General features: G+C 39.8%; 1 protein-coding gene across 3 annotated transcripts in view; it reads right to left on the reverse strand.

The window, feature by feature from the left end:
* micu1 (mitochondrial calcium uptake 1) overlaps positions 1 to 27,755 on the reverse strand; it is a 109,749-nt gene that overhangs the window by 18,211 nt on the left and 63,783 nt on the right. The window contains exons 6-10 of one of the 3 annotated variants that reach the window (XM_043679122.2): positions 27,648 to 27,691; positions 13,150 to 13,206; positions 11,109 to 11,223; positions 4,411 to 4,493; positions 2,100 to 2,297 (exon numbers count right to left, since the gene is read on the reverse strand). In XM_043679122.2, the coding sequence (XP_043535057.2) occupies positions 2,100 to 2,297; positions 4,411 to 4,493; positions 11,109 to 11,223; positions 13,150 to 13,206; positions 27,648 to 27,691 (497 nt within the window). Of the gene's footprint in view, positions 1 to 2,099; positions 2,298 to 4,410; positions 4,494 to 11,108; positions 11,224 to 13,149; positions 13,207 to 24,074; positions 24,114 to 27,647; positions 27,692 to 27,755 lie in introns of all 3 variants that reach the window. The other 2 variants (XM_043679123.2, XM_043679125.2) reach the window with 2 other exon arrangements.

The following is a 27,755-nucleotide window of genomic DNA, read 5'->3' on the forward strand; positions in this document are numbered from 1 at the left end:
CTAAAAAGAAATTCTTTCATTTCATATAGGACATATGGAAGCATCCCAGTAAAAGCTGTGCTGATTGACATAAGAATAATTAGTTAATCAATTTGCCTGAAAATACAAGATCATTTAAATATAAGCTCAAGCATTAAACTGAACATTCTGACAGCAACATATCGTGAAAAACAGATTCATTATGTTTAAGCATAAACACATGAGAATATTGATATATTTTCCACGTTCCTCACGTCTAGTTTTATTGTAAAAATGAAGCCAGGCAGCACAAAATGACAGGTTACACTAAGACAGATTGTCGGTTTTTCTCAGAATTTCAACTTCACTCATAAGCATATCACACAAGGATAAGCTTAGGTTATGAAATTAGTGATCTTCTTTGAAATGAATTTAGAACCAAAGCAACTGTATAAACCAGATGGCAAGAGTACAACAGGAATGCCAGGGGCAGAAGGAGTCACCTTTGGTTTAAAGCTGCTACTGAAGTACTTCAAATGCTTATCATCACGAAACTGTCACAAAACAGGGTAATCTCTTAAGAAAGGTGTCTTCTACTTAAAACCACACACACAATTGAAGTGCTCCAAGAATAAGGAACTTTAGACAGTAATATGGAAGCACAAAATGTTGATACTGGGATTATTTCCCCGGAGAAATCATAGAATCCCTAGTGTGGAAACAGGCCATTTGGCCCAACAGGTCCATACTGACCCTCCGAACAATAAATCACCCAGACCCATACCCCTACTACTTTACATTTCCCCTGCCTAATGCACCTAACCTACACATCCCCGAAAACTATGGGCAATTCATAGAACATAGAAGAATACAGCGCAGTACAGGCCCTTTGGCCCTCGATGTTGCACCGATCCAAGCCCACCTAACCTACACTAGCCCACTATCCTCCATATGCCTATCCAATGCCCGCTTAAATGCCCATAATGAGGGAGAGTCCACCACTGCTACTGGCAGGGCATTCCATGAACTCACGACTCGCTGAGTAAAGAACCTACCCCTAACATCTGTCCTATACCTACCCCCCCTTAATTTAAAGCTATGCCCCCTTGTAATAGCTGACTCCATACGTGGAAAAAGATTCTCACTGTCGACCCTATCTAAACCCCTAATCATCTTGTACACCTCTATCAAGTCACCCCTGAACCTTCTTTTCTCCAATGAAAACAACCCCAAGTGCCTCAGCCTTTCCTCATACGATCTTTCTACCATACCAGGCAACATCCTGGTAAACCTCCTCTGCACCCGTTCCAGTGCCTCCACATCCTTCCTATAGTATGGCGACCAAAACTGCACACAATACTCCAGATGCGGCCGCACCAGAGTCTTAGACAACTGCAACATGACTTTGCTACTTCCCCATCAATGGAATTAGTTAATCAGAGGTAAGCACGTAAATGCAATTCTTCTATCTCTGATTAACTACAGTGGCGGCACAGTGGCTCAGTGGTTAGTACTGCTACCTCACAGCGCTAAGGAACTGGGTTCGATTCCTGCCTCTGGAAAGTGTGTAGTGTTTGCACATTCTCCATGTTTAGATTAGATTAGATTACTTACAGTGTGGACCATATTTGGAGCATTATGCACAATTTATTTTTAGATTAGATTACATTGCAGTGTGGAAACAGGCCCTTCAGCCCAACAAGTCCACACCGCCCCGCCGAAGCGCAACCCACCCATACCCCTACATGTACCCCTTACCTAACACTACGGGCATGGCCAATTCACCTGACCTGCACATCTTTGGACTGTGGGAGGAAACCGGAGCACCCGGAGAACGTGCAAACTCCACACAGTCAGTCGCCTGAGGTGGGAATTGAACCCGGGTCTCTGGCGCTGTGAGGCAGCAGTGCTAACCACTGTGCCACCGTGCCACCCACCGTGTCTGTTTGGGTTCCTTCTGGGTGCTCCAGTTTCCTCTCTCAGTTGAAAGCCAATGCAAAAAAAATGTCTTATTAACCTTGTAAAGCCTTCTTGAGAAGCTAAGAGGATTGTCCAAGACTGCATCAATAACAAAAGCTCAAATTACATGCAAAGTGAGCATGCAGGGAGTGCCAATAAGCAATATTCTGAATTCTTCTCACCTCCAATCTGAGAACATCCTGTTGCAGTTTACGCTGGAACTCCAAGAAATGTTTAATAGTTAGTTTTCCCTTTAAATCTGCACCAAAGAAGTAAGTGGTGAGTGCTGAGCTAACTCCCGATTTCAGCGTATTCCCTGTTGTTGAGCGATCTCGATGACGCATGCCTATACTAGTCTGTGATCGAATAATACTTTGAACCTGCAAAGTGTGAGCAGAAATAAGTGAAGTTTTAAAGATTTCTCATGTAGTGAAAAGACAAAGCGTGCGTTCTGACCATGAATTATTGGCCATAGGAAAAACACAATAGTCAATGCTACACAAGAGCATTTCAGTGAAGGAGGCCCATTAACCTGTTTCATCTCAGTCTTCCAGAATAGGATATTACAGCATTAATTATTTTTAAAATAAAAATGATTTTGATTTTAGCCATATAAAAATGAAAATACTGCAGATGCTGGAAATCTAAAATAAAAACAGAAGATGTTGAAGAAACTCAGCAGGTCTGGCAGCACATGTGGAGAGAGAAACAGAGTTACCATTTCAAATCTGATACATAATAATAACATATTGAATTCGCCTCAGAATGTTAACTCTGTTTCTTTCTCCACAGATGATGAAAAACCTGTTGAATTTGCCCAGCTTTTTCTCATTTGACTTCAGCATTTTTCATTCTGCTTCAATCACTTTAAGATGGCCACATTGGCACATATGACTGGTATTCAAATAGATTTTTTAGAGCACCAAACTTGAGTGTTAACAGTTGATCAGCATTAATTCTCCAAGGTAAGGCCTATATTACAATTCATTTCTCAACCAATCAGCACTCTTCTCTCATGAGATGGAAATATTGGCTTTCTCCTTTCATTGGTATTCTTGAAACTTGCCTAGATGAGTGCAAGACAAAAATCTTGAATAAAATGTGACGGACAGAGACTAATGCTAACACATTGAACATTAGACATGTATCATGAAGGGAGGTTGAAGAATTTGGAATCCTTATTCTGGAGAAGATTAGGGTTAAAGATACAATTCAAATATTCAAGTTCATTCAGGAACAAACTAAACCTTGATCAGATAAAGGGACAGCTGGAAAATGACAAACCTTCAGAAATGCGATAACAAGAATTCAGAGAAAGTATATTTCTGTTAGGGTGAAAGGGAAGGCTGGTAGGTATAGGGAATGCTGGATGACTAAAGAAATTGAGGGTTTGGTTAAGAAAAAGAAGAAAGCATATGTAAGGTATAGACAGGAGAGATCGAGTGAATCCTTAGAAGAGTATAAAGGCAGTTGGAGTATACTTAAGAGGGAAATCAGGAAGGCAAAAAGTAGACATGAGATAGCTTTGGCAGATAGAATTAAGGAGAATCCAAAGGGTTTTTACAAATACATTAAGGACAAAAGGGTAACTAGATACAGAATAGGCCGCCTCAAAGACCAGCAAGACGGCCTTTGTGTGGAGTCGCAGAAAATGGGGAGATACTAAACGAATATTTTGCATCAGTATTTACTGTGGAAAAGGATATGGAAGTTATAGACTGTAGAGAAATAGATGGTGACACCTTGCAAAATGTCCATATTCCAAGGAGGAAGTGCACCAAAAACACATTCAATATTTTATGCAGAGGACAGCGACCAAGTAGAACAGACTGCCCTCAAGGGTGAAGTCAGACGGTGTAAAACTCAAGCCATATAGTTTAGGGAATGAGGTATTCAAAGTTACTACTTCCCTCATGACCAAATGGACTGCATTGTTGTTTTTAGGAGAAAGTGAGGACTGCAGATGCTGGAGATCAGAGTCCAAAGTGTGGTGTTGGAAAAGCACAGCAAGTCAGGCAGCATCTGAGGCGCAGTAGAATCGCGTTTTGGGTATCCTGATGAAGGGCTTATGCCTGAAACATTGATTCCCTGGCTCTTCGGATGCTGCCTGACCTGCTGTGCTTTTCCTGCACCACACTCTGGACTCTGCATTGTTTTTCTCATTACTCTGTATTCCTAATTTCTTTTTGCAATAAACTGTAATCTTAGCTGATATTACCACATTGCTTCAGAGTCCACATCTGGTGTCTAATTAAACAATTACATTGATCATGCAGTAATTCTAAAGGGACAGAATTTCCACAGGGCTTTTCTCACGTATTCTAATGTTAGTCAGATGGAAATCCAGGCAGATAGCCATCTATGCTGTTTCTTCCAGATTTCCACCATTTTTGTCTCAAGTTATCATGTTAACTCCTACAGCACCTCTACCTCTAATTCTATCACTACAGCTGGCAAAGCCATTCAATGTATGAATACTTCATTAATCATTACCTGTTCAAATTCCTCCAGATCAACCTCACCATCACCATTCAGGTCAAACATTTTAAAGGCAATTTCAAAATTCCTGTGTGGAGCTAATTAGGAAAGAAATTATTACTTCCATAATCCCCCATGCAAATGCACAGAACATTTCAACATTGCAGTTTTGGGTACACTACAGTATAAATTGTTTATAGCTTCTATACCAACTGAAAAACAATGTACATTTATGAAATAAAAAACAAAACATAATGTATTTTTATAGCTCCCACTGATCATAAAAATGTTTTTAAACTCATGAACATTAAGAAAATCTTCATTTCTCCCAAATGGCAAAGGCTATTTATCTCTGAGTGCTTAATTTAAATCACAATTATATTTTCAGAAATTTCATTCCAACAGTGAAAGCAAAGACTTGGCAATTCAGTTGATCGCAGAAACATTCCAATGCTCTTTAACATACACTGAATAATTTAAGCTTTGGTGGGGTGTCATGTAAGCAAATACATTATTTCATCAGATAATCCACAAACAAGCAATCTGATTTTGGCGAAACTGGCTATAAAACTGAAAGTGCTGTATCATCATAAATAACCACCTGAACTGATGAATGGACAGCAATTAAAACACCACAACTGAAGGACAGTACTTCCCACAATGTAGCACACTTTCAGCAATATTAGAATACCACTAATAATCTTCAGACTCAGGTCCAACAGTAATAATTGCGAGAAGCACCATCTTTCAGCTGTCATACATTAAGCCAACAAAGAACTGCACTTGTATCCAAAGTTTGCTACTGACTACATACCAGAAGAGGATTCTAGAATACTTTCTGGAATAATTGAACAGACACACAGTTTTGGCAAGATTACTCTAAACAAAGTTATTAATTGGCCAAAAATCAATGTTTCTATTATGTTGCTGCACAATTAAATGCAAGAATTTATAAAGAGGGGTTCATGTGGTGCAGTGGTAGTGCCCCTACTCCCCAAGTCCCATCTGCTCCAGGGGTGTGTAGAACATCCTTGAACAGCTTGCTTAGAAAACATGTACTAGTATACAAGCAATGTCCCAGAGGGAGCAGTAAATGGAAGGGGGTGGGGAGGGGTGGAACTCAAGAAAATTATTCGGGAAGTGGTACTGAGCAAACTGTTGGAGCTGAGTGGACAAGTCCCTGGGACCTTAAAAGATGTAGCTGATGTCTTGGTTGACCTGTTGGTAATAATTTTCTCAATTTCCTAGATTCTGGGAAGACTTCTTTCCAGGCAGTTGGTTTAATATCAGCTATAGGGAAGCCAAGACCCAATAGCAAGGTACTTCGGAAAAAATAAATCAAGATACAGTAATCAGGCAGATGGTTTTGTGAAAGGGAATCCCGTTTAACCCACTTAAAGTAGTAACATGGGGTCCTCTTGTCACACAGTTGTAGTGTCCCTACCCCGGATCAGGTGGCCTGGGTTCAAATCACATTTGCTCCAAAGGTGTGTAATAACATTTCTGAACAAGTTGATTAGAGAAACAGATTTAAATTTCTTTTTCAAAAGAAGTAATGTGCTGTAAATACAATGGAACAATTGGATGCACTGTATTAAAATTTCCAGAAAGTATTTGATAACATTTACTGTGGAAAACAAAAACCTTACGATACAGAGTGTGATGTACTGAATGAATAGAAAATTAGCAAGCTAACAGGAAACAGAGAGTAAGCATAAGACCATAAGACATAGGAGCAGAAATTTGGCCATTCAGCCCATTGAGTCTGCTCCACCATTCAATCATGGCTGGTAAATTTCTCAACCCCATTCTCCCGCTTTCTCCCAGTAACCCTTGATTCTCAAGAATCTATCTACCTCAGTCTTAAATATACTCAATGACCGGGCCTCCAAAGCCTTCTGTGGCAATGAATTCCACAGATTCACCACTCTCTGGCTGAAGAGGTTTCTTATCTGAGTTCTAAAAGGTCTTCCTTTCATTCTAAGGCTGTGCCCTTGGGTCCTAGACTCTCCTATCAATGGAAACATCTTCCCAGCATCCACTCTGTCCAGGCCATTCAATATTCTGGTTTCAATGATTCAATTAGATCTCTCCTCATCCTTCTAAACTCCATCGAGTATAGACCCAGAGTCTTCAAATATTCCTCATATGTTAAACTTTTAATTTCCAGGATCATTCTCGTGAACCTCCTCTGAACTCGTTTCAGGGCCAGTACATCCTTCTTGAGATGTGGGGCCCACTCTCAGAAGCATGTTAATAGTTCAGAAAGGAGCCAATTGAATTAAAAGCAGGGGTAGGTGTTATGTTTTCTTTAATGAACTCCTGTTGGGATACAGGAGGCTATTGGAGGACCGCAGGGATAAGTACTGGGTCCAGAGTTATTTACTATATGTTTGGATGATATTAATTAATTACTGCCAAGTTTGAAGTTGACACAAAGAGGAGGGTAACAGTTACAGAGAGAATTAGACAAGTTGAGTGAGTGGACAGTTGAGTTTGTGGGCGGCACGGTGGAACAGTGGTTAGCACTGCTGCCTCACAGCGCCAGAGACCCGGGTTCATTTCCCGCCTCAGGCGACTGACTGTGTGGAGTTTGCACGTTCCCCCCGTGTCTGCGTGGGTTTCCTCCGGGTGCTTTGGTTTACTCCCACAGTCCAAAGATGAGCAGGTCAGGTGAATTGGCTATGCTAAATTTCCCATAGTGTTAGGTAAGGGGTAAATGTAGGGGTATGGGTGGGTTGCGCTTCGGCGGGTCAGTGTCGACTTGTTGGGCCGAAGGGCCTGCTTCCACACTGTAATGTAATCTAATGTAATCTAATCTAAAACAAATTGTGCATAATGCTCCAAATATGGTCTGACCAGAGCCTTTTTAGAGCCTCAGAATTACATCCCTGATTTTATATCCAAGTCCTCTCAAAATAAATGCCAACATTGCATTTGCCTTCCTAACTACTGTCTCAAACTGCAAGTTTACCTTGACAGAACACTGGATTAGAACTCTTTGCACTTCAGACTTTAGAATTTTCTCCCCATTTAGAAAATAGTCCATGCCTCTATTCTTCCTACCAAAATTGCATGACCTCAGACTCTCCCACAGTATAATTATCTGCCACTTCTTTGCCCATTCTCCTAACCTGCCCAAATTCTTCTGCAGCCCTCCCTGCCTCAATACTACCTGACCTCTACCCATCTTTGTACCGTCTGCAAACTTAGCCAGAATGCCCTCAGTTCCTTCAACTAGATCGTTAAATGCACAAAGTGAAAAGTTGTGGTCTCAACACTGTGTCTTGTGGAACACCACTTGTCATCAGCTGCCATCCTGAGAAGGACCCTTTTATCCCCACTCTCTGTTTCCTGCCAGACAGCCAAGCTTCTATCCATGCACCTTGCCTCTGACACCTTATCTTACTCAGTAGCCTCCTGTGCAGCACATGGTCAAAGGTCTTCTTGAAGTCCAGGGAGATAACATCCCTTGGCTCTCCTTGGTCTAATCTGCTCATTACTTCCTCAAAGAATTCTAGCAGATTTGTCAGGCATGATCTTCCCTTGATGAAACCATGGTGACTTTGTCCTATTTACCATACACTTCCAAGTACAGTATTCAGAAATCTCATCTTTCACAATGGATTCCAGATCTTATTCATAAATCAGGCATTTTCTGGCTGACAATATTTAATGAGTGGAGTGCTATATGGATCAGTGCTCGAGTCTGAACTCTTTATATAATTTATATAAATAACTTGGATGACTAAAGATATTATTGCTGAATTTGCTGATGAGGCAAAGATAGGCATGAAGTTATGGGGAGGACATAAAGGCGCTTCAAAAGAATACAGATAGGTTAAGTGAGGGCAGAAATCTAACAAATGCAGTATAATGTGTCATTTTCCATTTTGACAAGACGACTAAGAAGGGAGCAGATTATCTCAATCTTGAGCAATTGTGAAGATGATCACTCCCACCCCGGTTATACACTTTCTTCCACCCTCTTCTGGTGGAAAGAGAGTCTTTGAATATCTTTAAGGAAGAGGTGAATAGATTTTTGATAGGCAAAGACGTCAGTGTAGGTGGGATTGTGGAGTAAACAGGTCAGTCGCAATTTTATTGAATGGTGGAGTGGGCTCAAAGGAGTCCTACGTACGCATGCATGCAGTTTCAGCTCCTGATGGAATACAGAACACAAGTTATTTTATATAATGAAGAGTTAAAGCACTTGCACCATCTTACATCTCTAAGGAAGGTTATTTATCACAGGGCAGAAGTTCAGTTCTTCTCCTAACAACACTATGGGTTCAAGAAGGTGGCTCACCACTACCTTCTAAAAGGCAAATAGGGATGGATAAAACAACGCTAGCCATGAAAGAATAAGTAAAGTGACACAGATTATGCAGGATGGAAATGGCAAAAATGTCTCCATTTGTACTATTCATTTTTATTATGAATATACAGCTCATAAAAAAGTATCAACAATTGCTTTCAGCAGAGCTGAATGCATTTGAATTCAATCTTGTAAAGTTGACAGTGTTACTTAATTGCATGCAAACAAAATTCCATACAACATGGAATGTTTTGTTCTTCTGAGAGTAAGGTGTATTTTTCTTGGCCTCTATGCACATATCCACCAGCAGAGTACAGTGAAGTAATTTGTCATTGATATCTACGAACCAATCAGCTCACTACTACCTTCTCAAGGGCAATAAACGCTGACCCTGCCAGCAATGCCACATCCCATGAATGAATTAAAAAGCTCATGCCTAGGAAATGGCTGGTGTGAAGCTCCTCGCACTTTCTCCTCCCTCTTTGCTTGAAGATACTGAGTGCCTCAAAGCCCAGAGCACAGCTAAGATTGGGAACTCATTTTACAAGTGATTTGTGGGTGATAACCAATATTCCCCTGATGAAGTGAAAAATCTTTTGTGTTGCACAGTTTAGAAGTGCATTTTCCCTGCACCACGATGTGGGAAATATCATAAAAGCCAGATAGCATTATGACAAAAAAAAATTACTAACATAGCTGTTGAATGATGAGTACATCTTTCAGCATCAACGTTATCAAGTTCTACATCCACTTCACACACAAGTCATTTCCAGTCTGAACATATCTGGCTACAAGTTTCTGTTAAATCTTCAAAAAAGTGAGTTTTTTGCAACAATGTAACATGGAAGCTTGACCACAAATGACTGAGAAAGTGAAATTAGGACTGAGCTTCTATGAGTCAATGTGTTTGTGTCCAATCATAAACTGACCACTCTGCTGTGCAAGAATAGATTTGAACAAATTTCAAATGCCAACCCAAGCAGATGGAATCCTTCCAGCTGTTGGAATAGAACTGGCAGAGTTAGACTGTGAGACATCCTCACAGGACTGATGACCCACAGTTCCTCAAATTACAGCAATTTACGCTGGCAAGGAAACTGAAGCATGGACATCAATTTGGCTTACAAGGTGTTGAAACAATGCGCTGGGAAAATCTAGGCAAGCAGGATTTCACACGCTCCTTTCTGAGGTACATACCTGATTCACCTAAGTCCAGAGAGCATGGACCAGTTGGCAGAATCAATTTGTATGCTGCCATAAGTACAAAAATATACAAACATACCAACTGGGGCAGACCATTCAGCTTCTCAAACATGCTTCCACAATCTAGATCATGGCCAAGAATCTATCTCAATGCTATTTTTCCATGCTTTCCCACAAGCCTTGATGTCATTACTCTCTAAGAAATCGGTCAATCTCTATCTTGAGCATGCTCATTGACTGTATATAGTTACTGCTGCAGTGCAGACAGTTTAAAATGTTCATATTTTCAGCACTAGTAATGCTTGACATGACAACCCAAAAGGCCAAATTAAAAGCTATTGACAGTTTGAGGAACCTTACTGATACTTGAACTCACTAGAATTTCATACTTTTGTGAAAGCACAGAGCAGTAGGATTAAATCCTAGGAAACGATCTGGATCCAGTAAATCTTAGGTCACCCAGGTAGGTATCTCTATACTTCTGCGGCGGGTGTCAGGTTTAACAATTCTCTTAATCTGAGAAATATCTTATGAATTAGATGTTTCTTCCACTGCTTTCCTTTGGATAACTGACATTATTTGTTGGAAGTTAAAACAGGGAATCTTCAGGGAGAGAATTAACATTTGTTTGTATATGACCACACAAATCACTTCATTAATTGCAGAACCTAGGAAGGGGTTGCATAACCCTGGTCATATTGGTAATGAGCAAATATTTGAAAAGATGTGACAACCAAAATAAATTTTTAAGTGGAGACCTAATTAGACTTTCTTTAAAAGGGGTAAAGATAACAAAAAATTATGGTAATACCAGTAATATATTTGGAATATGACATGCCTTATTGATTTTTTTCTTGTACTCTGAGTGCCATAAATACTGTATGGTGAATCAGCCTATAAATTAGTTTCAATAAATAATTACCAAAATTCTAGTAATCAGTTAATGGAAAATAAGATTTTCTTTTACAGTTCAGGAACTCGGTATTCCACTTCTACCTATTAATTTCTAATTTAGTAATTTAAGAACTTGCTGTGAAACTAGCTGTAAATAGTGTGCTGAATATATATGCTGAATGAATAAGTTGAGTGTTTAGTAATATTGTGTGGGAAATACATTTTATTGATCTATTTCTTTAGTTTATAGATTCTTCCTGAGAGAGTTGTGTGTCACAATTCATCAATAAATACTCACTGGACAGAACAGTGGTGAGAAAAATGTAATCGGAGAAGGAAATCAGTCCGCACTCGCCCAGTGTGTAAAATATGCTGTCCTCATCAGCAAACTTCTCTCGTCCATGGGCAAGCTTCTATAAAGTAAAATAGAACAATAGTCAGAATGGTGACATGAACTGCAAAATTGTTGGGGTGTCATATACAGGCCTGGTATCAAACTGCAGGAGATGCAGAGCATAAGCAAAGATAAGAAATGGCAATTGAGTAGTTTGCAAAATTGACCATGTTTCAATATACAATAATGCACAAGCTGAGGCTGAAGGATTGGGTTGAGGGAACATACATGCAACAGCCACTCTATTTGACACACAATAAATACTGCAATGTCTAAAACAGGAAAGACTGATGCAGACAGATTCACATACCATATGCTGCAAAATACCACACCAGAGTCCAATGATCACTGCTTTGGTGACATCAGTTACCGCTGCCTATCAAAGAATCTCAACACTGATGAGGGAGGAAGAAAGGGGAAATTCCATTGTAAATTGAGAATTAAAACACTGCATTTATTATAAAGGGAGCAGGCCATTCAACTCCTTGAGATTTTGTGCCATTCTATCAGATTATGGTTAATTCTGCATCAAAAGTCTATGTAATCACCTTTGTTAGAGATTCCTTGATTTGTTCAACTAAAAAAAAATCAAATTTCAACTGATCCATCGTCCAAACTAGGTAGAAAGACCTAATTTCAACTGTGCATAGAAAAAAGGTACTTTCTGATTTTTGCTTCCAAAATGGCCTGATGCTAAATTTTGAGATTATGCTTCCTCAATTGTGCCGGATCACCCCCTTAGACAAAACAGTTTATAGTTCTGAAGAGCCGTCATACTGGACTTGAAACATGAACTCTGTTTGTCCCTCCACAGATGCTGCCAGGCCTCCTAAGTTTCTCCAGCACTTACTTTAGAGTCACATAGTATGGAAACAGACCCTTCGGTCCAACTCATCTGTGCCACCCAGACATGCTAATCTGACCTAGTCTCAATTTGCCAGCTTTTTCTTTTAAGATTTCTATCATCCACAGTATTTTGCTTAAACGGTTTCTTAATCTAGCCTATTGAAATAATTTTAAACTTCAAATAAATTATCCCTTGACGTCCCAAACTCAAGGGAATACAAGCCAGGTTGATGTAGCTTGTCACAAATCAGACGATAAGATGACTATAGGAAATAGGAATATGAGGCATTTCTACCTCTCTCACCTGCTCCACCATTCAATAAGGTCATCGCTGACCTACTTTCACCCACCTTCCTACATATCCCTATAATCTTAATTCCCCTACTGATCAAGAATCTATCTCAGCTTTAAACATACACAACTCTTCACCTATGGCTTTCTGTGGAAAGGAGTTCCAAAAACTCTCAACTCTCAGAGAAGAGATTCCTCCTCATCTCAGTCTCCAACTGGCCCTTTTTATTCTGAGACTCTCCCATGAGGGGAAACATCCTCTCAGCATTAACACTGTCAAGCCCCCTATGAATCTTGTATGTTTCAATGAGATGACCTCATCTTTCTAAGCTCCAGAGTAGAATCCCAAACTATTATGTGCTTGCTCAGAAGACAGTCCCTCTATACCAGGGATCATCCTAGGGAACATTTTCTGAACTGTCTCCAATGAACCAATATCTTTCCTTAAATGATGGGACCAAACCTGTTCACAGTACTTCAGATGTGTTCTCACCAGCACAGTTGCAGCAAGATTTCTCCACTCTTCTACTCCAAAACCCTTGAAATAAGGATCAATACTCCATTACTCTCTCTGATTATCTGCTGTTCCTATGTGTTAGCTTTCTGTGCTTCATGGACAAGTCCACCAAGTCCCTTTGTATTGCAGCTTTCTGCAATTTTTTTCAATTTAAATAATACTGATCCTTTGTCCTCCCTTCCAAAGTGAACAGGTTCACATTTTCCCACAATATACTCCAGTTGCCAACTTCTTTCCCACTTACTTATCAATATCTCTCTGTAAACTGTTTGTATTTCTCTCACAACTTGCCTCATTATCTGATCCTTTTGACTTGGATATAATTCTGATGACTTTGCGCTTCACCTTCTGCAAGATAAATATATTCGTCCTGAGATTCAGTGCTCAACAATGAATGCAGTAGTCCACTGATCAAGGCTCTGTACAACTGTAGCAAAAAGAGCATCCTCTTCATATTGCAACCTTCTTTAAAAACAAACATTCCATTAGCCTTTTGTGTTAAAAAGCTTGATCACAGCTTCGGTAAGTGAACCCACATTTCTTTAAACTTGCAAACCCGCATCTTTTACTTTCTATCTTTTCAAAGATATAATTGAAGTTTACCAGATATTCTTTGAAATCAAGTGTTCAAACTTTTGTCAGATTAAAACAACAAATGCTGAACAAATACCAGATTTGTCCAAGTGTAATCCAGTGTATTCAAACTTAAACAGAACACACATTAGCAAAAAATACTAAACTATATTACCAACTTAAAGCAATATTTTAAAATACATAGACTACAAGGTATCTATGATGACAAGTTGCTCTCACAAGTCCTTTTAATAATTTCTTGACATGACTCGGTATCTTGAAACACCACCCTATTATGCAGTAAAAATTATATCCATATCAGAATCATAGAACATATGAACATAGTACAGGCCCTTAGGCCTTTATGTTGTGCTGGCCTTTTATCTTACTCTAAGATCAGACTTAGCTACATACTTTCATTGTACCATTTTCCACATGCCCATCTAAGAGTCGCTTAAATATCCCTAATGTATCTGATTCTACCACCACTGCTGGCAATCCATCACTCTCTGTGTAAAGAACCTAACTCTGCCATCTCTCCTAAACCTTTCTCTAATTACCTTAAAATTATACTCACTTGTGATTGACATTTCCAGAATGGGAAAAAGTCTCTAGCTATCCACTCTATCTATGCCACTCATCATCTTGTACAGCTTGATCAAGTCACTTCTCAGCCTTCTTCCCTCCAATGAGCAGAGCTCTAGCCCCCTCAACCTTTCTTCATAAGACATGCACTCCAGTCCAGGCAGCATCCACTCTCCTCTACACCCTCTCTAAAGCTTCCGCATCTTTCCTATAATGAACGGAACATAATATTCCAAGTGTGGTTGAACAAAGGCTGTATAGAGCTGCAGCACAACCTTTCGGCTCTTGAACTCAGTCGACCTGCTAATGAAAACCAAACACACCATACACCTTAACAACTCTACCAACTTAGGTGGCAACTTTGAAGGATCTATGGACAAAGACCCCAAAGATGCCTCTGTTCCTCACACTACCAAGAATCCTACCTTTAATTCTGTATTCTGCATTCAAGTTCGATCTTCCAAAGTGAATCTTTCCAGGTTGAACTCCATCTGCCACTTATCAGCCCATTTCTGCATCCTGTCAGTGTCCCATTGCAACCTACAACAGCCACAACTACATTATCCACAACTCTACCAACTGTCGAGTCATTGGCAAACTTACTAACCCACATTTCCACTTCCTCATCCACGTCATTTATAAAAATCACAAAGATCAGAGGTCCCAGAACAGATCCCTGCAGAACACCACTGGCCACTGAGCTCCAGGTCAAATGCTTTCTATGTACCACCACCCTCTGTTTATGGGCCCGCCAATTCTATATCCAGACAGTCAGATTTTCCTGTATCCCATACCTCCTTACTTTCTGAATGAACTTACCATGGACAATCTTCCCAAAATCCATGTACACCACATCCATTGCTCTTCCTTCATCAATGTGTTTTGTCACATCCTCAAAGAATTCAATAAGGTTTGTGAGGCATGACCTACCCCTCACAAAGCCATGCTGACTATTTCTAATCAAACTATGATTTTCCAAGCAATCATAAATTCTGTCTTTCAGAATCCTCTCCAATACTTTGCCAACCACTGATGCAAGACTGACTGGTATGTAATTCCCAGGATTATTCCTATTCCCTTTCTTGAACAAGGGAATAACATTTGCCACCCTCCAATCATCTGGCACTACTCCAGTGGATAGTGAGGACGCAAAGATTGCCAAAGGTGCAGTAATCTCTTCCCTCGCTTCCTGTAGTAAACTTCTGAGGAGAAAGTGAGGTCTGCAGATGCTGGAGATCAGAGCTGAAAATGTGTTGCTGGAAAAGCGCAGCAGGTCAGGCAGCATCCAGGGAACAGGAGAATCGACGTTTCGGGCATAAGCCCTTCTTCAGGATTCCTGAAGGGCTTATGCCCGAAACGTCGATTCTCCTGTTCCCTGGATGCTGCCTGACCTGCTGCGCTTTTCCAGCAACACATTTTCAGTAGTAAACTTCTGACCCAGGGCATTTATCTATCCTTATACTTTTCAAAACTTTCAAAACATCCTCCTTTCTAGCATCAGCCTGTTCTACCATATCAGTCTGTTTCATGGTGTCCTCAGAAACGTCAAGTTGCCTCTCAGTAGTGAATACTGAAGCAAAGCATTCATTAAGGAACTCGCCTACTTCCTCTGACTCCAGGCTCAAGTTCCTTCCACTATCCCTGATCAGCCCTACCCTCACTCTGGCCATCCTCTTGCTTCCCACATAAGTGTAGAACACCCTAGGGTTTTCCTTAAAGTTAAAGTTTTTTCATGTCTCCTTCTAGCTCTAAGACCATCCTTCAGTTCCTTCCTGGCTAAGTTGTAATCCTCTGAAGCCATGTCTGCTCCTTGCTTCCTCGGCCTTAAGTAAGCTTCCTTCTTCGTCTTGACTAGATGTTCCACATCCCTTTCTTGAACAATGTCACCCAACGTTCCATCACTTCCCATCTCTTCCTAGCCTCAGTGGGACAAACCCATCTAGCACTATCAGCAAGTGCTTCCTAAACAACCTCCACATTTCTGTCGTGCATTTCCCTGAGAGCATCTGTTCCCAATTTAGGTGCCCCAGTTCCTGCCTAATAGCATTGTAATTCCCCCTCCCCCAATTAAATACTTTCCCATACTGTCTGCTCCTATCCCTCTCCATGAGTATAGTAAACGTTAGGGAGTGTGATCACTGTCACCAAAATGCTCTCCCGCCAAGCACCAAATCCAATATGGCCTCCTCTCTAGTTGGCCTGGATACACCTGACAAAAACTGCTCTATCCAAACTATTTGAACTAAGGAGGTTCCAATCAATATTAAGGAAGTTAAATTCACCCATGACAACAACCCTGTTACTTCTGCACCTTTCCAAAATCTGCCACCCAATCTGCTCCTCTGTATCTCTGCTACTGCTGGGAGGTCTGTAGGAAACTCCAAATAAAGTGACTGCTCCTTTTCTATTTCTGACTTCCAACCATATGGACGCTGTCGACAAACTCTCCTTGACAATCTCTCTTTCTGCAGCTGTGATATTATCCCTGATTAGCAATGCCACTTCTCGTCCTCTTTACCTCCACACCTTGCCTCACCCCCCACTCCTTTTAAAACATCTAAACCCTATAACATTTCACAACTATTCCTGTCCCTGTGATATCCAAGTCTCTGTAATGGCTACAACATTATAGTTCCAAGTACTGATCCATGCTCCTAGTTTATCACCCTTATGCTGGACACTTCTTGCATTAAAATAGACACACTTTAACCCATCACACTGACTGCACTTTTGTCCTATCGAGTACCTATCCCTCCTTTCAGACTCTCTGAACACTATACCTGGCTGTTCATTACCTACTCCAGCATCTGATCTATACTTCAGGTTCCCACCCCCTGCCAATCTACTTTAAATCCTTCAGAAGAGCTCTAGCAAATTTCCTGTTCAGGATATTGGTGCCCCTCCAGTTCAGGTGCAACCCGTCCTTCTTGTACAAGTCCTACCTTCCCCAGAAGGTATCCCAATGATCCACATATCTGAAGCCCTCCCTCCTACACCAGCCCTGTAACCAAATGTTCATCTGCACTCTCTCTCTCTATTCCAAGCCTCACTAGCAGCAATCCTGAGACTACGGTTTTGCCTTCTAGCTTCCAACCTAACTCCCTATATTCTATTTTCAGGTCCTCCTCCCTTTCCCTACCTATGTCATCAGTATCAATGTGTTCTCAAATAAGTAAAACACATAAATCAAATAAATAAAACCATCTTCGGAAATACAGTAACATGAGGAGGAGACTCCAAACTATGAACAACATTATCTACTTTCAGGTGAAATCACATTAATCCTAAAGCAATAATACCCAGGAATAAAACAAACAAAGGTATTTTTCTGTGATAGTAGACTATGCTTTTATATGCAACTGCCTACCATATTAACATATACTAATTGGATATCACATCCTCCCCTGATATCAAGCCATAAACAAACCTAATGACAAACAATAAGCAGGAACCAAATTACTGCAGATGCTGACTTGAAACGTGAGCTTGCTCTCTCTCTCCATGGATACTACCTGACACGCTGTGATCTCCAGCAATTTTCGAGTGCAAACAATAAGCAATTGATGGTTTAATGTTACAAGCAAGAGCTTCACACCTTACACTGAATCCGATCGTTGACTGGAAATAGACAACCTCATGAATCAACATTTCATTTACCATTTAACTATGCTTTCAGAGATACTTTCAAAAAACAAGCAAAGTGATACAGCTCTCCTAAAAAGAAAAGTAAATCCATTCAATCTCTTCGAAGAAAACAATGCTATTCTATCCGTTTCCTAAATGGATCATATAAAATAACTCAATTCCTGAGACTAAGAAATCATTAATGGATAACCAGTGGTTCTGCTAAAAGGTTACTGATCCAAACGGTTAACTTGGTTTTTCTCTCTCCACAGATGCTTCCAGAACTGTCGACTAATTTTCTGCTTCAAATATTCACAAGTATTTTATGAACAAAGAGACTCAATATGTTTAAAGCTGTGAAAACATAATTTCTATTTTCCACCAATATACAATAAAGCTGGGTGGTTTTGTTGCAGTGAATAGCATCCATGCCTCTGAACCAGAAAGAGAAAGTGAGGGCTACAGATGCTGGAGATCAGAGCTGAAAATGTGTTGCTGGAAAAGCGCAGGTCAAGCAGCATCCAAGGAACAGGAGAATCGACGTTTCGGGCATAAGCCCTTCTTCAGGAAATCTTTCTGAACCAGAAAGCCCAGCTTAGAGACTTAGTCTCGAATTAAGGTGCATATTGACATTAATTTGCAAATCCTTCCAACACACACCACTTACAGGTGGTGACAGTGGTAAAGATTCCTCATCAGGTATGTGATAGAAAGAACAGACTCTACTATTACTGGCCGTAGTTCCAGACTTGAACATGCAGATGTCTATGTTGTCACAGCAACTCTGATGCTATAAATCCTACCACAGTCGAGAAGACTTAGCCCAACAAAAAGAAATTTAGACTGTTAGTACTGGAACACAAGATGCACGTAGATTGACATGGTATGCATTCACAGTAATGAACTCTGCTCTCGGTCATGAAATTGCAAAGAAATGGCAAGCACTGAGAAAACACATCTCAGTCGCTCAGCATTTTGAAGTCCAGCTGGTTGTAAGTATCGGCAGGCATCTGGAATGAAAGTTCTTGTGGATGGATGAGGCGAAGGAAATTGAACTGAAGGAGATAAAACCGAATGGAAGGAGGAGAGGGGGAAAAAAGAGGTAAAGGAAGAAAATGGTGGTGTAGCAGAAAATGTTCCTACTCATGCAGATGGTAAAATGTTTGCAGTGTTGATAGATGGTAATCGCAGATGGATAACAGGAATTAGGAGGAATGACAGAGTTAAGTGGTACGTGTAGATGAACCATCAAGAAACCGTTCTGACTTCATGACAAGAAATATCGCTTCAGAATCTATTGGATCTGCTGTTCATTAAAGGCACTTTTCTCTTAGTCTATAGTTAAAAAGATTCCTTTTACTGCAAATTGCTTGGAGTACAAGCTGATAGTTACTGCCGTATCAGGGACTTAGGTGTACAATTTCTTAGTTATGTAAAATGAGCATTCTCATTAACAAACAACATCTAAGGATTGAAAAAGAAATAGAAGATCAATGGAGAAGGAAATAGGATGGATAAGAGTTAAATCAGTTAAGAAGGAAAGAGGGAAAAAATGGCACTTAAAAGGTACAGAATGGAAAAGCAATCTTCTATAAGGATTTATGACCCACAGGAAAGAGCATCAATTGTCCCCTTTTGGGGCCAGAAAACTTGCATCGCATTTCAGGATTATAAATCTTGTCATTAAAAAGGCTCTTGTGTTATCAATTTCAATGGTGGACATAATTGGCTAGCAACGTGCAAACGTGGAGAATTAATTGATTTTCACAGAATTTTCTCAAAGCTATTTTGCACAAACCAAACGCGATACTGTAGAACAAACAAAATGCTGTAAGATGATTTGGTATCTTTGTAGCAAATGATGCTAATGTTTTAGAATTCATTCATGGTATGAGAGAGTCATTAGATAGGCCAGTATTTGTTGCCCATCCATAAATGTTCAGAGGTTAGTTCAGAGCCAACCACATAACTCCAGACCTGTGGTTGGAGCAAACTGTTGGCCCGACTAGAAAGGTTGGCAGATTTCTTTTACCAGATGAGATTTTACAATAATCAGCCATGATGACATGGTTGCCATTTAGCTAGATTTTGATTCCAGATGTTTTTTTTTGATTGAAATCAAATTTCAACATCTGCCATATTGGGATTAAAACCTATATCTTCAGAACAATGGGGCAGCATGGTGACTCAGTGGTTAGCACTGCCGTCTCACAGCGCTAGGGACCCAGCTCAAAATAATTGCAGCTCTCAAGCATTTTGTAAGAAAACTTAAAGTATGAGTTCGGTGAACTCCATCCTATTAAACCTACTATTCAAACCTTGAATTCATGGTACGCATACAAAACACCAGGTCAAAAGTTAATAATTCGACATTGAATTTCAATGTTATGTTGAATTTGAAGATATGTCGAACTGTGGATGCTGTAAATTAGTAACAAAAAACAAAAATGCTGGAAAAGCTCAGCAGGTCTGGCAGTACCTGTGAAAATAAATCACAGTGAACTTTTCGGGTCTGGTGACCTTTTCTCAGTACTGAGGAACTCTGATTTCTCTTCACAAATGCTGCAGAGCTTTTCCAGCAACTCCTGCTTTTGTTTGTAATGTTGAAAGTGTTCACTTACAAATGCTCATAAGGAATGCAATGGAGCGATATTTTATGGTGATTAACTTTCTTGGTACTGCAGCCAAAGAAGAAGGTGTTTGCACCACATTCGAGTTTAAAACTGGGTCATGAATTGTGGACACAATTGAATGTTACGGGTCTGATGGCTTGAAGGGGTTCGTCTCCAATGGACTGCAAGTTGAAATGGTTTTGATTCATTCAAACTGCGCATACAGGTAAGTGCAACTTAGAGCTAACCATGGACATCTTTAATACGGATATAAACATATACATAGTTGACATTACTCAAACAGAAACTCAGCAGTGCTCATTATTGTATGAAAAGGAACAAAGTGAAATTACTGCACAACTTTCCATCCTGTGCTATTAATTGTTCCCACTTGATTAAAAATATCCTGTCTTGCCACTCCTGCTGATTCCTTCAAAGAACTTTCAAATTTTAAATTGCCACCCTTGCAGTTATCCAGGGCATCTTTATTCTATTTTATGAGCTCTTATCTTTCAGAGTTTTCTATTGCTAAATTGCAGATGCCACATACATAAAAGTTTCCTTCAGTTACTAAAGGTTTATTTACTGCTGGTAATTGTAACATTGCAAATAATAGAGGATCAGAACAGCATTAATTAAATGTTGAGGTCTCCTGAAAAAGTGCTCGAGTTTTATACCTGCAGTGCATGATTTTATAGCAACCTTTCACTGATTCAAGGGATGCTGGCAGGGAATTTATAGGTTAACCTTTATTTCAAAGACCTCACTGACATCCTTGTGCAGCTTGTCTGTTAAATCTTGGATCTGTCATAAAACAATCGATTATGAGAAGGAAATAAAGACTTGGAAGAAAAGCCATTTCTGCCCCTCTGGGGCAAGATCTATTAACACAGCAGATTTGTACTACTTGAGTTTGCTCAAGCACAGAATGCATAAACCTTTCACTGTTCATGTCCAATGTACCCTAATTTACTTCTATTAATGCATTTAAAACCAAAGGAAAGTCTATATATATAGATCCCCAAAGATAGATAAGATAAACTAAAACGTACATCTCTCCATGACTGATCAAAGGTCAATTATTTCCACAAACAGATCTCTCCTCTTCCTCAGTCACAATTTCAAGGACACAAGAACAAGGAACAGAAGTAAGCCTTTGGAGTCCTTGAGCATGCTCCACCATTCAATATGATAACAGCTGTTCTGTTTGTGTTTCGAATTGCACAAAGCGACCCCAACCTTATCAAGATCATTAGCGATCCTAAATATTTCAATTATGTCACCTCTTGTTTTTCTAAACTCCAGTGGCAACAAACACACCCAACCTTTCAGTGCAAGTATATCGAGGAAACATTTGGCAATCTTAATTCATGCTAACATCATTATAAACTCTTAATCTGATTTTTTGAAGTGTTGGTTGATCTTTCCATATAAAACATAAATCCAGAGCAACTTTCATCCTGTCTAGATCTGTTCGTGAAATTCTTCAATAAATCTAAAAGGATTGAGCAGAAGAGGTGAATGGGGACAGCTCAAAAAATTCAAAACACCACACAGCTACTCACATGAACCAATGTAGCAACAATATCTAATACTGGAAAAATGGTTTTGCCACAGTACTATTTTCTTTCACAAGAGCAACTATCGAAAAACTGATACCTTGTTTTTAGATTAGATTAGATTACTTAGTGTGGAAACAGGTCCTTCACCCCAACAAGTCCACACCGACCCGCAACCCACCCAGACCCATTCCCCTACATTTACCCCTTCACCTAACACTACGGGCAATTTAGCATGATCAATTCACCTGACCTGCACATTTTTGGACTGTGGGAGGAAACCGGAGCACCCGGAGGAAACCCATGCAGACACAGGGAGAATGACAGTGGAGTTTGCACAGTCGTCTGAGGCGGGAATTGAACCTGGGTCTCTGGCGCTGTGAGGCAGCAGTGCTAACCACTGTGCCATTGTTCTCAAGATGCATTTACTGCAACTGCTTCAAATAAATTACATCCACAAAACCACTAAATCACAAGAAGTGGTTTTTGCCCTCCCTGCTTTGGCTCCATCTACATGAGACCCAAAGTAGCAGAAAGTTCACTCAGTTACCCAGTGAACAATTCTCTCTCAACCAGCCAAATAGATGAACTGATAATGCAATTTTAATTCAGTGTCTCGCCCTCAATGTGACCCAAACTCCTCCACTATTCCAATGAGACAATTTCTTGATTGGGCCGACAGCACCACTGCAATTCTGCTGTCATTTACAGCTCCTCTGGATCCATCTTCAGTTCTGTGACTTGTCCCATTATCTCCTACTTCTGAAATGCTTCATCATCCTTTTTCGACTCAAAATGTTACTCTATTCTTCTCTCCACAGATGCTGCCAGACCCAATGAGTTTCTCCAGCAGTTTCTGTTTTTATTTCTGGTTTTTCAGCGTGTTCCTTCTTCCTTTCCTTAATTTTTCCAATACTTGCTGCGTCTGTAACACTTTCCAGTTCTGATGAAGGTTCACAGCCCTGAAATACAAACTCTGTTTCTATATCCACATATGCTGTCTCATTTGAGTATTTCCAGCATTTCGTGGTAAATTTCTCAATGAATTACCATACTGCTGTCTGTGTAGGGCTTAGAGCATATAAATGGAGAAAGTGAGGACTGCAGCTGCTGGAGATCAGAGCTGAAAATGCGTTGCTGGAAAAACGCAGCAGGTCAGGCAGCATCCAAGGAACAGGAGAATCGACGTTTCGGGCGTAAGCCTGAAGAAGGGCTTATGCCCCCGAAACGTCGATGCTGCCTGATCTGCTGCGCTTTTCCAGCAACACATTTAGAGCATATAAATGACTGTGATTACATGCACATTAAAGGGAATGACATAAACTAAGTTACTCCTTGGGAGGTTTCCAAGCAATGTGATGAACCACTATGTGATTTCAAGTTATTGCTCATTTTCATAACATATGCCATATGCATTCTATCCTATCTCAAATTTTTCATTAAAAAGATTTGCCAGAGTGCAGATAACCTTTAGAAACACCAAACTATGGTGCTGAGCACAGTGATAATTAGAATTCCCGCAGTATACATTCATAATGAAAATTAGGATAAAAGTCAAATTAATTTCAATTCAAATGATCAGTCTTTCCTGGTATCTCAGGCACTTGCAACACAGCATGCTGGGATACTCCTGTCTGGGATATGGGGAAGCGGAGGTCCTGCAGAGGAGAGCATGGTAAACACTGAAGTGCATACTGAGTTATGCACATGCTCACACACCTCATACCTGCCAGAAATCCTGACGAGTGGGAGTGTGGTTCAGAATGTGGTGAGAAGGGAAGAAAATGGCGGTCTGATTACATCACAAAATACAGTATGCTACATCAAATGATTATAAGCAACACAGCAGACAGACAAGAAGAAACAGTTAATGGCTACATCAACATTTAAAGGCAACAACAGCTTGGTTGGGATCATTAGGCTTCTGTTCTGGTAAGCTGACAATGTTAAAACTTTGGCAGACCAAACGCACAGAGACTCACAGAATGTTAAAAAAAACCCATCACAATAGAGTCAAAACATGTTAGTATTGGAGTGCAGACAATAGGCAAGGTGCTGTTTGGTTAAAATGTATGACCCACAACTTCTCTATCTAGAAAACATTTCAGAATTAGAATATTACACCTGCAGAAATGACCCAAGGACATGCACAAGTGTGCTTTATTGCAGATCTATTGTTATTTTACAGTTCTCTATCAAGTGTTATACAGTCTAATAGACTGCATTACACCCATAGAAAAACAGCAACAAGACTGCAGTATACCTTTAGAGAAACAACAGCCATACGAAGACTGCAACACATCTGTAGAAGAAACAAAACAGCCATAGTGAAACTACAATACACACCTGTAGGGTTAAAGTTAAACTGCAATTAAATTGCAATCCACCTGTAGGTGAAAAAAAACAGGACTGCTAGATTACAGCCCAAAGAATAAGTGAAAAGGTTATGAAATTGCAATACAAGTGTACTGAGAGGAAACAGTTATCAGACTACACCACAGCAAAGAATAGAGTAAGTTTGCAATACTCAAATTATAACTGCAAACATTTGCAAAATTACAGCACCCCACATTCATATTTTTCAAACAACCCAAAGAGCTAGGGAAAATAGTAAAATGAAGATGAGATCGACCAGGAAACAGGACTGTGGGAGTGTGGCGAGGACAAGGGTGAACACATTTCTTCAGCAATGAGAGCAGTATTCAAGTCTGAATTTGACTTGGGTTTTCCAGGTGATTGAACTTAAATGAGGTAGCATGAACAGAGAAAAATTCTGAAAGATTTGTTTGAAGTCAGACTGGATAGTGATACAAAAAGAACCTGGGGATGAACTCAAGATGCAGACAAAACTGTTGAGAGTCACTTTTAGACCAGGGCTAGGTAGTAGTGGCACCACATTGCTTTTTCTAAAGAACATTCCTGAATATAATGGGCCGTTGGGGCAATCAAACATGTTTTTATGAGTTGTGTCCTTCATGAATGCAGCTAGTGAGGGCAAATCAAAATGAAAGTTATTATCTAATCATGTTTATCCTTAGTTGAAATGCTGGCTTCACAATAAAACTGGTTTTCCATTTTATACTTGCACTTCTTTTATCTTGTTTAACATAACTTTGTAGCTTTAATCCTTTACTATGGTGTCCTTCAATAGTTAGCTCATCAAGAAATGCAATACGTTTTATTTCTACAAAAGGTTCAAAAAAAGCCCTGTACAATGAGAAACATTGAATTTTGCTAATTTTCCAATAAATCAATCATTCAGCATAGAACTCTTGGAGGAAATTGCAAAGTCAGCACTTATCAAAATAAATTTTGAAAACTTAGGAACAGCATAAACGCGCCGAGTGACTGGGAGTTTTCCTGCACGAAGAATAAACACAGCATTATGTCAATACAGAAGTTCCTGTGACATTGTAAGGCAAAAAACATAAAAAGTCTTCAATGCTACGAAAAAAAGAGCAGTTCATCTGCTTCCTAGGGAAAAAAATATTAGGCAGATAGAATACATCCATCAAGTTGTGCGATTACGACAATGCTGGGCATAACAAATACATGAACGCACTGGTGGGGAAAATTAATTTGTGATGTACACATTAACAATACACATAGATAAAGTATTCTAGCCACAGGGGGATCTATATCTTAACTGCTGTTGTGCCTGTAAAAACATCAACTTAAAACAAATGTGTTAAATATTTAAGAAAGGAATTCAGTACCAGCATAAGCAAATAGTGCCAGTCAGAAAATAAAAATCAATTTGTCAAGTCTGCATATTGCAATGAAAGTCAACTTGTTTTTAAAAAAAGTGTTAATAAGGTCTGGTGGCTGCATATTACTGTTGCATAACAGAGGTGCAAATAATTATTTTAAAAATAAATTCTCCATTTTCAATCGGTTGTCACAGATTTACTATTTATGGGAAGGAAAGGTAATTCATAGGTACTTTGATGGCTCAGTATTTATAGTTGACTGTAGAAACCAGGAATGTTCTAAGTTGCATCCTCAGTCTGTTTTGAGTTGGCCGATTTCATCTGCATAGATAATTTGGATGTCAGGGCTGGACTTGGCTCACAGGGGTTACAGAATGCAAAGTTCCTGCTGCACAGTGACCTTTGGAAGTGTGAATGCTGATGGGAGGACAATGATTGTTTCTCGACTTTATTTTGCATTGTTAAACTGTTTAGCCACATGTAAAAGTTGTTGTTGTTGGGGTGACATATATTTAAAAGTCAGAAACAGGGACTATTACTGTACAAGTTTCTATTCCCTAATATCAACTATTTAATGAGCACCCAGTAAACAGAAAATTCTAGTTCAGATTGAGCTCTCCAAACATCAAGAAAGGAGGCAGATGTTTTCAGTGCGACTGACTGCCTGCCCCCATCAATAAGAAAGTTCACCGGATCAAGATTCAATCAGGTAAAAGTTGACTAGTCAGCTTCTAATCGAATCACGGGACTCGATGTTGAAGTCCCCCTTGTCAGAAGCAGCATCTAAGACGTAGAGATCATTGCTGGAGGGGTTCCAACAGCGAGAAGGCAGGGCATTTATTCAGAGAGAATGGATCATGTGGTGGTTTTAGGCAAGTGCAGAGGATGCCCTTCAGCAGCTACTTCTTTGCTTCAATCCCTGCCCCTGGTTGGCCCCAGGCTGGGTCAAATTGAGGACATCAATCCCCTCAATTTAGCAGGTGGGTCACTGTGGTTTCCCAATTGTGGAACTAGCCACTTTTCTTGCCTGCTGTGAAGTCAGGTATTTGGGCCAAAAGCAAGTTGAAACCCTTCTGTGGTAGTTAATTGACCATTTAATTAGTGGCAAGTGAAAGTGATCACCAAGGGTTTCTTCTTGCCCAGCACTTAATTACTAAGACAGCAAAAGGTTACTTTCTCTCCAGAGTCTTTCACCCAATTAATTGCTCTTCTCACCACTTTCAGGAAAGGGATAAGTGCTCTCTTAATTCCAAGAGAAAGGATGTGGAAAATTAAAAGTATTTTCTATCAACTTATCCAAATTCTAAAATTAAAATGCCTTGGAGTCGATGTTTGAGACTGAAGAAAGTCTGCAATCTCAAGGATTTCAGGTAGGTGAGAATATTTCAATAATTTGCTGACTTTGTTTCAGCATTGAAAATGGCTCCACCAATTCATCTGTCCTTATCCAACTTCTGCAGTGTTTTAGTTGTTTGTTTCAAGACTTAATTGAATCTTGCATCATCAGGAAATGAAAAAAAAGTACAATGTTTGAGAAATCTACTTGATATTTATTGGAGAAACAAAATGGTTATGTTGTAATTCAATGCAACACATTATCAACCCTAAATTTCACTTCTCAATACTCTCAGTCATGCCCTTGAATTTAACATGGTAACATAGGGTGGACAACTTGCATTCAGGTTGCTCCTAGCTGTATGCCCAGATACCTTTTAGTGCATAACAGCTGAGATCATGTTTGCAAAAGAAGGGAACTTAAATTGTTACTGTGCTGCTTGACCCAGAATTTGAAACGCTGTGATATAGTCTGCACTAGTTGATAGGAATTTCGCCTATTGGAGAAACAATATTAGTTATATCAAATAAAAAGGTTAGAAGCACAACTAGTTTATCCAGAAATGAATATTTAGTTGATCACTGTGAGCCTTCATTTACTACGTATCGCACAGAGATCTTGCACAAGATACTGTAAGAAAATCACAAGATAATTCACCATCAATCATGTACTCCTACACAAAATAAAATGCACATCAGGTCAGTGTCTCTTCCTGGCTTTTCTTTAATCTAAGAAGTTAGAGTCAACCATGCTTGCGACTATATAACATGCAAGATGTGGTGCTACTAACCTTTCCATCATATCGTTTCACTATAAATTGGTCCAAACCCTGATCTGAATAGAAAAAAAGAGAAACAGAAACACTGGGTTATGATTGAACATCACCGCACAATTCTCA

This window comes from Chiloscyllium plagiosum, unplaced genomic scaffold (assembly GCF_037043375.1).
Source record: "Chiloscyllium plagiosum isolate Xiang-an unplaced genomic scaffold, Cpla_swu_hap1 HiC_scaffold_43, whole genome shotgun sequence".
Lineage (NCBI taxonomy): Eukaryota > Metazoa > Chordata > Chondrichthyes > Orectolobiformes > Hemiscylliidae > Chiloscyllium > Chiloscyllium plagiosum.